Source organism: Peromyscus maniculatus, chromosome 18 (genome assembly GCF_049852395.1).
Source record: "Peromyscus maniculatus bairdii isolate BWxNUB_F1_BW_parent chromosome 18, HU_Pman_BW_mat_3.1, whole genome shotgun sequence".
NCBI lineage: Eukaryota > Metazoa > Chordata > Mammalia > Rodentia > Cricetidae > Peromyscus > Peromyscus maniculatus.
Window position 1 is genome coordinate 4,250,444 of NC_134869.1, and position 14,046 is coordinate 4,264,489.

General features: G+C 40.9%; 1 protein-coding gene across 7 annotated transcripts in view; it reads left to right on the forward strand.

Annotated features, from left to right (window-relative positions):
* The window catches only part of LOC121826666 (uncharacterized), a 73,853-nt gene that overhangs the window by 28,428 nt on the left and 31,379 nt on the right, over window positions 1-14,046 (forward strand). For 6 of the 7 annotated variants that reach the window (XR_013045630.1, XM_076554260.1, XM_076554259.1 and 3 more), the window contains one exon: window positions 8,284-8,466. Coding sequence is in view for 6 of the 7 variants with exons in the window: in XM_076554260.1 (XP_076410375.1) it covers window positions 8,284-8,466 (183 nt within the window). In the remaining variant the exon portion in view is untranslated. Of the gene's footprint in view, window positions 1-3,208; window positions 7,301-8,283; window positions 8,467-14,046 lie in introns of those variants that run through there. The other variant, XM_076554264.1, reaches the window with a different exon arrangement.

Below are 14,046 nucleotides of genomic sequence, written 5' to 3' on the forward strand. Positions count from 1 at the left end.
TAATAAATAAAGTTGCTCGGGGGTCAGAGCTATTAGAGCCATAGACAGAGTGTGGCGTTGGTGGCGCACGCCTTTAACCCCGTAGATCTCTGTGTGTTCAGGGATACAGCCAGCATTGGAGACGTATGCCTTTAAGACCTGGGGGGCTGTACATACAGACCGTGACGAGGCAGTCACGTGTTTGGGTTTAAAACCAATGAGAAGGCAGAATGACTATGAAACGACTTACACAAAGGGAAATAGCTCTCTTTTGGGAAGCTGGGACCATCACAGGAGGAAGGGTGAGATTTTAGCTCTGAGCTCTGACCTCTTGGCTTTCTCTTTTACATTGGTTCTGTGTTTCTTATTTAATAAGACGGTTGGTTACATCTACACCAGACTGCTGGAAGAGGCTGTCTGCTGGTGGAAGACAAAGCTTACTAAGCCTTTGTCTCAGTACGGAAAATAAAAAGGAAGCCAGAAGTTGGCTTTTTGTATTACTTATGAGTTCCCCTTTATCTGTCTGCCTCCCAAGGAAGACTGTGTAATTCCTATTCCCTCAAATTAATGAGTTTATTGAGGTTAATACAGGAGAATAGGTATGGAATTAATTATAAGAATATGAATAACTGTAATGTGTGACATCACAAAGTCTCACATTAGAATGGGTGACTCATGAAGACTAGAATTCTGAATGTGTCTGCATGACTTGTTTGCAGCTGAATGAGACAGAGTGTCTCATTTCTTCAGTTCTCCTTAGTTACCACCTATTTAACCTTAGGAGTGGAAGGGCCTTGTTAATCCTGTAAGTTTCAGCTTTCCCAGCCATAGTTTAATTGCTGGGTATTATGAACCTCCATAGAACTTTCTGAGACTTAAGGAAATAGCCCTACCCAGGGAAGAGCACACTAGTTGGATACTCAATATCAAATGGTCAGTCCTGAAAGCATATATTCTAGCTATACAGAATGATTGGTTTATATTTAGGAATATATAACTACATGCATACACACACACACACACACACACACACATACACACACACATATATGTATAAGCTTATAACAGCAATTAATGAAAAGGCAGGTCATAAATTAGAAAGAGAGCAAGGAAGAGTATAGGGAAGGTTTAGAAGGATGAATGAGAAGAGAAAATAATGTGATTATAATCTCAAAAATAACAGAAAAGAATATCATGTCATAATAAGGAAAATTGTTATACAACACTTCACCCTTTCCTTAAATTCTTAATTGTTTCCACAAGATCACTTTCTTCCATTGGGCTCTGCAAAGGCTGGAGAGCCACACACAGGTCCTGAAGTCCCTGATGAAGCAACCATTTAATTTTTTTCTCTTCTGTAAACACAGCTCCATCATGCTTAGTAAATTGGCCATAATGTACTGCTTCTCTCATACGTATATTTTTCTTTCTTTTTTTTTTAGTAAGAATTTTTTTCATTTTATATAACAACCACAGATACCCCTCTCTTCCCTCCTCCTGCTTTTCCAGCATTTTCCCCTTCAACCCACCCCGTATTCCCTCCTCCAACAAGGTAAGGCTTCTCATGGGGAGTCAGCAGAGACTGGTCCATTAGTAGAGGCAGGTCCAAGCCCCTCCCTCTGCATCAAGGCTGTGCAAGGTGTACCACCATAGGTAGTGAGCTCCAAAAACCAGCCCATGCACCAGGGATGGGTCCCGATACTACTGACAGAGGGCTCCTTAAGCAGATCAAGCTAAACAACTGTCTTGATTATGCAGAGGGCCTATTCTAGTCCCACAGAGGCTCCATAGCTGTTGGTCTAAAGTTCATGAGTTCCCTCTAGTTTGATTTGGTTGTCTCTGTAGATTTTCCTATCATGATCTTGATGCCTCCTTACTCATAGAATCCTCTTCTCTCTCTTTGACTGGACTCCCAGAGTTTGGCCTGGTGTTCGGCTGTGGATCTCTGGATCTGCTTCCATCAGTTACTGGATGAAGGCTCTATGATGACAGGGTATTCACCAGTCTGATTACTGGACTAAGACAGTTCAGACACTCTCTTCACTATTGCTAGTCATCTAAGCTTAGGTCATCCTGATGGAGTCCTGTGAACTTCCCTAGTACCCAGTTACTTCCTATCCCCATGATTTCTCCCTCTATCATGGTATCTCATTGCTCTTCCACTATGTCCCTGTTCCAGATCGACCATCCTGTTCCCTTATTTTCTCATCCCCAACCCTCTACCCTCCATCTCCCCCCTCCTCCCCAGTTTACTCATGGAGATCTCATCTATTTCCCCTCCCAGTGTGATCCATGTGTCCCTCTTAGGGTCTACCTTGTTACCTATCTTCTCTGGAGCTGTGAGTTGTAGTCTGGTTATTCTTTGCTTTACATCTAGTATCCACTTATGAGTGAGTACATATCATGTTTGTCCTTCTGAGTCTGGGTTACCTCACTCAGGATGACATTTTCTAGTTCTATCCATTTGCCTGAAAACTTCATGCTGTCATTGTCTGTTACTGCTGCATATTATTCCATTGTGTATATGTACCACATTTTCTCTTCAGTTGAGGGTCTTCTAGGTTGTTTCCAGGTTCTTGCTATTACAAATAATGCCGCTGTGAACATAGTTGAGCATGCATCCTTGTAGTATGACTGAGCATTCCTTGGGTATATGCCCAAGAGTGGTATAGCGGTTCTTGAGGTAGATTGATTCCCAATTTTCTGAGAAACCTCCATACTGATTTCCAAAGTGGCTGTACATGTTTGCATTCCCACCAACAGTAGAAGAGTGTTCCCCTTGCTCTGCATTCTCTCCAGCATAAGCTTTTATCAGTGTTTTTAGCTTAGCCATTCTGACAGGTATAAGATGATATCTCAGGGTCATTTTGATTTGTATTTTCCTGATGGCTAAGGATGTTGAACATTTCCTTAACTGTCTTTTGGCCATTTGTGATTCTTCTGTTGAGAATTCTGTTTAGATCTGCACCCCATTTTTAATTTGATTGTTCAGTATTTTGATGTCTAGTTTCCTGAGTTCTTTACATATTTTTTAGATCAGCCCTCTGTCAGATGCGGTTTGGTAAAGATCTTTTCCCATTCTGTAGGCTCTCATTTTGTCTTATTTACCGTGTCCTTTGCCTTACAGAAGCATCTCAGTTTCAGGAGGTCCCATTTATTAATTGTTGCTCTCTGTGTCTGTGCTACTGGTGTTAGATTTAGGAAGTGGTCACCTGTGCCAATGCATTCAAGACTACTTCTACTTTCTCTTCTATCAGGTTCAATGTAACTAGATTTATGTTGAGGTCTTTGATGCACTTGGACTTGAGTTTTGTGCACGGTGACAGGTATGGATCTATTTGCAGCCTTCTACATGTTGACATCCAGTTATGCCAGCACGATTTCTTTTTTCCATTGCATAGGTTTGGCTTCTTTGTCAAAAATCAGGTGTTCATAGATATGCAGATTAATGTCAGGGTCTTCAATTCAATTGATTGGTCCACATGTCAGTTTTATGCCAATACTAAGTTGTTTTTATTACTGTAGCTCTATAGCAAAACTTGAGGTCAGGGATAGCGTTACCTCCAGTGGTTGCTTTATTGTACAGGATTGTTTAAGCTATTCTGGGTTGTTTTTCTATATGAAGTTGAGTATTGTTCTTTCCAGGTCTGTGAAGAATTGTGTTGGGATTTTGATGGGGAACACATTGAATCTGTAGATTGCTTTTGGTAAGATTGCCATTTTACTATGTTAATATTACCTATCCATGAGCATGGGAGATTTGTCCATTTTGTGATATCTTCTTCATTTTCTTTCTACAGATACTTAAAATTCTTATCATACAGATCTTTCACTTGCTTAGTTAGAGTTACCCCAAGGTGTTTTATATTATTTGTGGTTATTGTAAAGGTGATATTTTTCTGATTTCTTTTTCAGCCCATTTATCACTTGTATATAGGAGAGCTACTGTAGTTTTTTGAGTTAATCTTGTATCCTGCCGCATTACTGAAGGAGTTTATCAGCTGTAGACATTCCCTGTGAAGAGTTGTTGGGGTCACTTATGTAGACTATCATATCATCTGGAAATAGAAAAAGTTTGACTTCTTCCTTTCCAATTTGTATCCCCTTGCTCTCCTTTTGTTGTCTTTTTGCTCTAGCCAGGACTTTGAGTACATATTGAATAGATAAGGGGAGAGTGGACAGCCTTGTCTTGTTCTTGATTTTAGTGGAATCGCTTAGAGTTTCTCTTTATTTAATTATATGTTTGCTGTTGGCTTGTTGTAAACTGCCTTTATTAGTTTTACATATGTTCCTTGTATCCTGATCTCTCCAAGACCTTTATCATGAAGGGGTGTTACTTTTGAGACTTTTTTGTTCCTAAAAATATCAGTTGAAATCAAGATTTGGAGTTTTATCAGGCTATAAGAGCATGCAGTATAACACCATTTGTATTATGCTATGTCCATATTCATTGGTTACCCAGATGAGAGCTTGGATCATATGGTGAGTAGCACATCCTAGCATGCATGTATTGAGGATGGTATGTCTTGTAAATGAAATGTATGTGTTCCACACAGTTGGTACTCAGGATATCAACTTATATCTGTATCTGAAGTTTGAGTGTCTAAGATTTTCAACAAACATTCTTCTGTGTGTCTCTTTTGAGTCCTTGATTGACTATAAAATATCAAGGTCTGCGATCAGTGTTCCCTCTAACTACCAAATATGTTAATGATGTCCATTTTCTTTCATCTGTATGAGAACCATTGGCTCCATTGAGAACATGGTATTTCTGGCTCCCTTTTGGTTAGGGCGTTGGATGAAGAAGAAAATATTCTGCTCACACATCCTTCAAGTTCAGGGCTTCTGGCCTTAATTCTTGCTCAGTAGGCTGCAGGTCTCCACTGAAAGCAGTTTATGTTCAGGCATGTTTCTCTTCTTGCATTGCCTGGACTCCTTTCACACAGGTCTTGGTCCTTAGCTACTTGATCAGTGTTTGGCCTAGGAAGAGTTCATTGTGGTTGGGGCAGGCTCCATCAAATTATCTCTTCAAACTGGGCTTCCTAGGGTCAACATTAAGTCTTGCCACATATCTCTCATTGGGTTGGCAGGAGCTCCCTTGACTTTAGGGTTTGTGGTTTCTCTTCATCAAGGTCTGTGGTTGGCTTGTAACATTTGATTTTGCCTAGTTTGTTCTATGAGCTTTGTATGAGCTCTGAATTCTTCCCAGTCAATATTCACCCCAGACCTCCTTCTTCATTTGGTGCTTGGTGTTTTCAGAATAAGGATTAGACCTGGGCATTAGACTGGACTCAGACCCACTAATTTTCTTGGTTTTGGCCTGGTCGTTTACAACCTTAAGGTAATGAAGTAGCCCACATTTCTTCTTGCTTAGGCCCATACTTCATCAGGGTAAGGATTATAGACAGACAGTTTTTTTTCTTGGCCTCTTTCATTTAAGAGAATGTCCCAGGTATTCTTCTCTCCTTGTTTTATCTCAGGCTTTTGTCAGGGTAAGTGTTAGGCCCCTGTGTTCCCTTTTCTTGCTTTGTCCCGGCCTCTCATTTGAGGGATTGGTCTGGGCCCACGACCTTTCTTCATTTGCCCAGTCTTCAGGGTCAGAGTTATGCTGAGGCAAATTTCTCATCTTGGTGAGGGTCCTGGCTTCAGTCCATGTAAATTTGAGGCATGGATATTCTCCTTTTCTTTCTTGGAGCCAGGTCTTTTTCCTCTGAGTGATAGGGTAGTACTAATTTCCCTTTTGGTTGGGGCCAGCCTCCTTCAGGGTCCAGGTTAGGCATGGCCATTCTTTTCTTTTTGTTGCATTTCATTTTGTTACTTTTCCTTCTCCATTGGCCTTGGCTCTTCCATTTAATGGACTGGCCCAGGGTTACCTCTGTTTTTCCTCTGGGTCAGAGCTTATTCAGCTTCAGGTTTTTGTGCAGGCCTCTTTTAGGTCAGGGTTTGGCAATTTAATTCTTAGGGTTGGTCTCTGGCCTTTCTGGATAAGGGAAAGCCATTGCTAATTTAGGCTTTATTCCTGGTCTTCATCAGGTTCATCCTCAGGCCTTGGAGTGCTTTTGTCTTGAAATCTTGGTTTAATGGTTAATCCTCGTCTACTTTCACATTAGGTACTTAGCATGGGCTTTTTCAGGGACCATGTTGGCATGGGCTAATTTCAGGGTATGGTGGTATCCAGGCAGTTTCTGTGTTAGAGTTAAGCCTGATATTCTGGGACTGTGTGGTACCTGTTTCTCTTTAGGGTTGAAGCAGTGGATACATTTGAGTCCAGGTTTGTCTGAAGCTACTTTGTAATTTGTAATTAGCCTTGGATTATGCTCAGCCTTTCTGGAAAAAAAATGTCATGTGGATATTGATAGAGAACAGTATTTACAGCCCTTCTCTTACATCTCAAGTATTTTCTGAGGAACATTGGCTCTTTCCAAGGGAAATGGGCACAGACACCAACACACAGAGCAGAGACTCCAGATGAAATGAACTACATATTACACAAATAGAAAGGTGAAGTAGGGAGGAGACAGTGGTGCTTGGAAGAGTCCTTGCTGCTGCATTGGTGACTGTGGTCATGGTAAAGAGGCACCATGAGATCATGTGGAAAATTGTTGCTTCTCAGTAAAGATAACAAACTAGAGTCCCAACAAGGTCCCTGCTGCCTTTCCTTCCTTCTGTGATCTGTTCCCATGAAGGCATATCACAGGCGGTTAATATAACAGCAGAGGATGGTCCTCCATTGATTTAAGGCTGCCTTGTTAGGCACATGAGGGTTGTGCAGGTCTTCATGGGGCCTCTTATGCAGTGTGGCATGGTGTCCCTTCCTGTATGTCATTCATGGCATTCACTATGAGGGTGCTCCTTTGATCTTTGCTATGGAAACACTTCTCAAAATGTCATTTGTCTTCTGCCTTGAAAACCCCTGGAACAATGAACCATGTCTTAGTGATCCCTTTCAAGAAAGCTCCTTGTCATGTCCACTCACTGATGTGCGATCAGGTCTTCCCACAAAGAATGTCTGCAGTGACTTACCAGAAATTGATTCCTGCTCACATTATTATTGTTGTGAATCACAGGCTACTTTAATAGAGTGAGCTGCCAACCTTTCAAGGGCACACATGTAACCATGACAATGATTCCTTATGGAGTGTCACAGAGGCCAGGGCTCACTCTGCTCAGGGGAGCACAAAGGTGGTCAAGCTGTGTAGATGTTTTTGGAGTGGTAACTAGGGAAGGTGCCTGAAGGCTACAGCTATCATCATTGCTTGGGGACAGCTTCCTATTCAATCATCCTTTGCTATTACAGAAGTTCACTGCTGAGAAGAGGAAGGTCAGTGGGGATGGGGCAGACTCAGGCCATATGTACACAGTTCAAATACTGGTCTATCATTTATGATGCTCAGTTTATCATCAAGATTCTCTTATCATGAGGCTGTTATTGTGCCATCTGCAGTACCTGGGGTTTGGGGAACAGAGCTGTATGAAATTTGCCCTCCAGGCTGTCCCTTCACCAACATTAAACACAACTTGAAGTGGGATTGACCAGAAAGCAGAAAGCCATGAGGCTGTCCCTACCTCCTCTCCTCATGTTAGTTGATGACTTCTGAGGCTGTCACTCACTGGGTAGCAGTGTAACAGCAGTTCGTCCTGTTCCATTTTGAAAGTGGAGTCCTGGAACAGGTGCTGACTCTGCCTCAGCTGTTGTCACCTTTTCTAACAAATGCTAGTGGAGATTAGTAGTAGAAAACAATGGACATATCCCACTTTGAGAAAACCCTTCCCAATCTCCCATTGTCCTTTGCCTTCATGCCTCTCTCCTTCCCTGACAGTTTATCTCTCAAGGCTGGTCTCAGATTTCTTGCAATACTTCTAACACAGTCTCCTTGGTGTTGGGTTTCCTATTTATTTATTTATTTATTTATTTATTTATTTATTTATTACCATGGATGATTTTTTCTTGCCCTAATATGACATTTAAGGGTTGTGAGAAGCAGGCGTCTTAGATATCTGAAGAGTTAGTCAAGGTATCACAGTGTTCCATTCCTCTATCTTATGAGGATGGAAACCTACACTTAAGAATTATGGCATGCAAAGAGAAAGAAAACAAAACTGAACTAACATATTTTTCTACTGGTCCTCAATCAATAAAATCTCAGTTATAAAGAAAAACTCTTGGAAATTTCTTCCTGTTATCTCTAGATGCAGTTACTATAAGCATTATGCTATCCTCAAAGCCAAACAGGATTTAGGGAGAGTGGCCTCAATAAACCAGCTATCTAATCACAGAGCTTGAAATGCTTTTCCTGTCTGCAGCAGCAGAATCCGGAAGAAGAGAACTTACACGGTTGCCCAGCAGAGATGCCTCTTTGCTGTCTCAGCCTGGATGCCTGTGGTAACAGTTACAGTAGGAATGCCCCACCTGGAAGTCTTCCAGTCGACATCATTGTATCCTGGGAACCCACAATTTCCTGGTCTTCACCAAGTTCTGGATAGCCAGTAAGTGTTTTTAGTTTTACTTGATGGTGATGATTTACTATAATCTGAAAGTGCAGTAGAGGAGGAAGGAGAAACTGAAAACTTACATATGCTTGGTGTCAAATGTTATCTGAAGGGCTTAACATGTAACATAGATTGTAGATATCCATCTAAGAAAGATCCTGAAACATCTACACATTGTTATCAACATCTTAGACAACATCAGTATTCTAGAAGCATGGAAATTCCATGCACAGAATGCAGCATGATCAAGCATGCCCCACTCAAAAGTAATAGTGCCACCAACCCATCATAAAGGATCAGGGCACCATCATTGTTGTGCCACAATACACACATGCTTTTTCACACACTATACTCATATATATGGGCCCACATTCATACATTTAGAAACATGTATTTGTCTACACCTTTGCATGCACACACACACATCCATACACACCCACATGCAGACACATAGAAATATTCATTAAATTAATTAGATGTACAATAATTTGGCATAACAAAAAATAAAAAGAAACAAACAACCTTTATGGTATTGGTATGCATGTGTATGTTATGCATGTTGGATGCAAAACTATAGGTATAGTTATGTGCATATTTTTACAAGTATCTATATGGTATATATAATATGAACAACCATATCTAATTGCATATACATGTGTATATAAATATAAAGATAAACTGAAATCTCAACTCCCAGACACCAGCCAAGGAGGCAGCAGAACTTTGCGAGTGGCCACCTTGATGTGTTAGCTCTTTTCTACCTTCAACTCTGAGTACCTGTTATGTTTGTTTGAAAGGCATAACTTGTTAATTCACAACAGAGACACTGTTTTGTCTTACTAGAAAATATGTAAAATGTAACTTTCAAAAAACAGAAACATGAGAAATAATCTTTGATTTCAGTATCTAGAAATGAATATCAAAACTTCCTTTAACACATTTTTTTCTATAACTGTATATCATTTCAATACTTTAATATTAATCTTATTTTTTAAATTTTTTCTCACCTGAATACTGCAGTCTTCAATATATAAGTCCTGAGGTATCATTCTCCGTGATGATAGTGGCCACCACTGTCTCTATCTAAAACATCTTTTAGTTACCTAGAAGTCGAGTTGCTAATTCCTGCATGGACTAGTTTATGTTTCTGTGTAGACTTAGGAAACATTTATTACACTAGGCTTTGAAGACACGGAGGTAACTAGGGTGAGTAGCATGGGAAGGAGATGGCTTGGGTGGGCTGACTACATGTATGGGAAAGTTCTAGTTCAATGGGTGAAAGGTCATGTCTGAAGTAATTGGAGGCAAAAAGGCAGAACACAAGAGAAAGGTATTTCTGACTGCTCGCTGCTACTCAGTGTAGAACAATAGATCAGCTCTTACCCACTGCATGACACATGGCTGTCCCAGATTTCTACTTAGCATGGGGAAACGATTGTCCTTGGCTTGCTTTACAGTGGTGTCTATAAAGATGATACAGGTCTAAAAGCATTTGTAACAAATCTACCTCAATGTACAAACCCTTACAAGGTATTCTGCATCAGAGCTGGTTTATACCAAAGTCCATGCTCAAAGGGTCATCCAGAAGTAGAATTCTTTCCTGAGTCCATTGTTCTCTGTGATTATGTTGGATACCTACTGTCTTAGTTAGGGTTTCATTGCTGTGAAGAGACACCATGACCATAGCAACAATTATAAAGGAAAACATTTAATTAGGTGGCTTACAGTTTCAGAGGTTTAGTTCATTATGATCATGGCAGGACAAGGAGGCATGCAGGCAGACATGGTGCTGGAGAAGGAGAAAAATGTGGAGATGAAGCTACATCTTGATCCACAGGCAGCAAAAAGTGCTCTGAGACACTAGGCATGGCATGAGCATAAGAGATCTCAACCCTCCCCCACTGTAACATAATCCTCCAACAAGGCCACACTCCCTCCAACGAAGCCACACCCCCTAATAGTGCCAATCCCTATGAGATTATGGGGGCTTATTACATTCAAATTAACAAACATCCAAGATATCCTTAGAAGGCATAATAAAACACTATGGTGGAGCTAATAGAAGATGTTTTTGAGAGGAGAGTGCTGTTTTTTTTAAAAAGAGGAGAGTCTTATCATTTGTTTCTACCCATCTTAGGTTCCTTGTTAGGGCTCCACAACAAAAGAGATTACCAAAAGAAAAGCATATTCACTGACCTAGTGCAAACTTTCACAGCACAAGTATTCCTAAGGAAGAAAAAACCCAAAAATTGCTTAGACATGAGATAATTTTTTCAAGATTGCTTTCATGCAGAATTGTCATTACATAGAATATCCTGTGCTTAAGAAGTAATCTTTAAATGTGCATATTTTCACATAATATTAAGTGAATATTCTAATTTACAATTGAAAGAGTCAGGTACTTTAAATGTACATTAGTAGCAACATTTTGACTTCACTTAATCATTATGAAATTAATTAAATATTAAAGCATATAGTATTGATGCCCAGCCATTGAGTGAGCAAAGCACTGTCTTTGAACAGGTCTCATTCTGTGGTCTATGCCACCCCTAGTCAGGCTTCCAAGTGTGAAAGACAAGAACAAAGCCTTCGACACCAACATCTCACTTGTGTCTAAAGTCTCAACATGAAGAGCAAGCAAACAGGATTAATCCATCCCCAAGAGTCCCCATACCTCATTCAAATGGCAGTCACCACAAGCTTCACAAACTCCTGCCAAAAACTGTCCCAAGTGACACCCAGCAGCCCCAGAACACTCCTTAGTTTAGTGTGGGGTACCATCCCAGGCGAAGGTCAGAATGACCCATGGAGAACATGGAGATGGTGAACGGGCATCAGTCCTGCTGTGGTGATCATCTCAAGAGGAATTACGAACCCTGCAGGCAGCTAGAGACCTGAACAAGGCTACCAAAGAAAGGGAGTCTTCCAAACACTTATCTGGTCTCATATTAGGCTTCTGTCCCCAAATTCTTCATCGTGTAGTGACAGAGGTGCCCATGGCCCCAAAATTATGGGCCCTTACTGTAGATTTTATTATGTACCTGATCCTTGGAGTGGGCTACAGCCTTCATGTTCACCAGAGTTCCTTCCATACCACAAAATGATGCCTTTATGTATCTCCCATGTTTCCCAATACCCGTACCCTTCTCACCTCGGATGCCTTTCCTGATACTCAACTCCTGGTGGGCCCAGTCATTTCACCCATGCGGCAAGACATTGAGCCGTGGGCATTCACCATTGCTCTGGGCCAGCACTGTGCCTCTTAGAGCATGTAGTAGACCAGAGAGTTTATTCTAGAGTTGATGGAAAGAGAAATATTATGAAACGCGTGTCAAAATGAAAGCAACAGGAGTAAAGCAGATGAATGGCAAATAGTGAGGGCTTTTGGATCATGTCCTCTCTGTGTGCCTCCATCAGTCTTCAGATATGAGCCTGTACCTTTCCTCCATGGAGAGACATGTGGTGCTTCTGACCTGCTTCAGGAAATTGTCAGGAAGTCCTTTCTAGGTTTTATGAGCAGTTTCAGGGGAAGATATGAGTCCTTCCTCACATTCATTCATCCACTCAAAGAACTTCCTATGTCAAGCCCCATGTTGTGATATAGCATATTCTGAATGCCAACAAGTATGAAATAAAGCAAAAGTCTGGGTATAATTAATGACTGTGCTCATATTTGATACTGAAGTATAACATTTATATAAATTTAAAGATGCATCTCAGTATATCACGTTCTATGCATGTCATTTTGCATCAAATTTTCAGTGATTCTTGTTTTAAAAGTATCTAGAGATTTAAATGTACAAGGTACTTCATCGAAGTGGAATGTTTTTCACTAAGTCTTTGAGACATTAGTATTCTAAAACATGCTGTAACCACAAAGGCTATTTAAGTTCTGAAGTGCCTTGCCAATTTTGATCCATGTAGGAAAGTTATATTGGGAGAAGTATGTGATGATTGCTGAAACTGGTTAAATGCTGAAACCTGAACTGTACACAGTGGTCTCAGAGCACTAATGACTAATAGCCTTAGACCTAGAAGTGCACCGGGCACATTGGACAGACTCACAAAGGCACAATGCCAGGAAGGAACATGGCATTTCAATGACTCACCCTGGAACCTTCCTTGGTGCTTTTTCACTGGTTATTTCCAGTGAACCCACTTACCTGCGTGGCAGAGTAACTTCACTTTTGCCTTTTCCCATGAATTACTCTGAATCAGCAGTTTCTTCCAGCTAGACACACAGCAACCCTAATCCCATGAAGAATTCTTACCCCTAGGGTGAGCTTTTATTAAAAGTATCATTCATGCCGGGCAGTGGTGGCACACGCCTTTAATCCCAGCACTCGGGAGGCAGAGCCAGGTGGATCTCTGTGAGTTCGAGGCCAGCCTGGGCTACCAAGTGAGCTCCAGGAAAGGCGCAAAGCTACGCAGAGAAACCCTGTCTCGAAAAAACAAAAAAAAAACAAACAAACAAAAAAAAAAGTATCATTCATTTGAAACAAAATTCTGCACAAGTTTTCCCAAAGCCCATTAATATTAAAATATTCTCTAAGTTTCAGAACCACAGGAAAACCCTCTAAGGCAGAAAGCCACGAGTTGATCATGAAAAGTACCGGGGAAGGGCCACTGAGATGCCTAGTTGGGTGGAAGGAAAGAGCTTACTCCTGCTAATTTGTTCATTGACCTCTATATAAACAGAATGTCAGAATGGCATGGTGTGTATTGTGTGTTCATTCTCTCTCTATCATATGTATGTATATAAGTGTTTCCCCTATTCTAAATAAGTAAATAGATACATGTTATTTTTTTAAATTCCTATCAGTAGATTTCCATACACTATTCATATGAAATAATCAATTTTTAAAATAATGAAAAAAATCAATGCAGCTCACAACTGTTTGTAACTCCAGTTCCAGAGCATTTGACACCCTCACACAGGCATACATGAAACCAAAACACCAATGCATTTAAATTAGTGAATAAAAATTAAATTTTTGTACCTATACATAATGGAGTACTACTCAGCAGAGAAAAACAATGAAAGCATGAAATTTGCAGGCAAATGGACGGAACTAGAAAAAATCATCTTGAGTGAGGTACCCCAAACCCAGAAAGACAGTCATGGTATGTACTCACTCATAGGTGGATTCTAGATATAAAATAAAGAACAATCAGACCACAACCCATAGAACCATAGAGGCTATATATTAGCATGGAGGTCCCTAGGACGACTGTGGCTTATAATAAATTTTGGTTTTACTCAATTATTGAAAAAAAATAGCCAAATGAATGGAAACACATGAACTATGAACCAAAGGCTGAGGGGCTCCCAGCTGGATCAGGCCCGCTGAATAGGTGAGACTGTTGATTGGCTTGATCTGTTTGGGAGGCAACTAGGCAGTGGGACCAAGTCCTGTGCTCATTGCATGAGCTGGCTGTTTGAAACCTGGAGTTTATGCAGGGACTGGACCTGCCTGGACTGAGTCTACCAGGTTGATCGCAGTCCTCGGGGGAGGACTTGTCCTGGAGGAGGTGGGAATGGGGGGTAGGCTGGGGGTAAGGGGAGGGGGTGGGAGG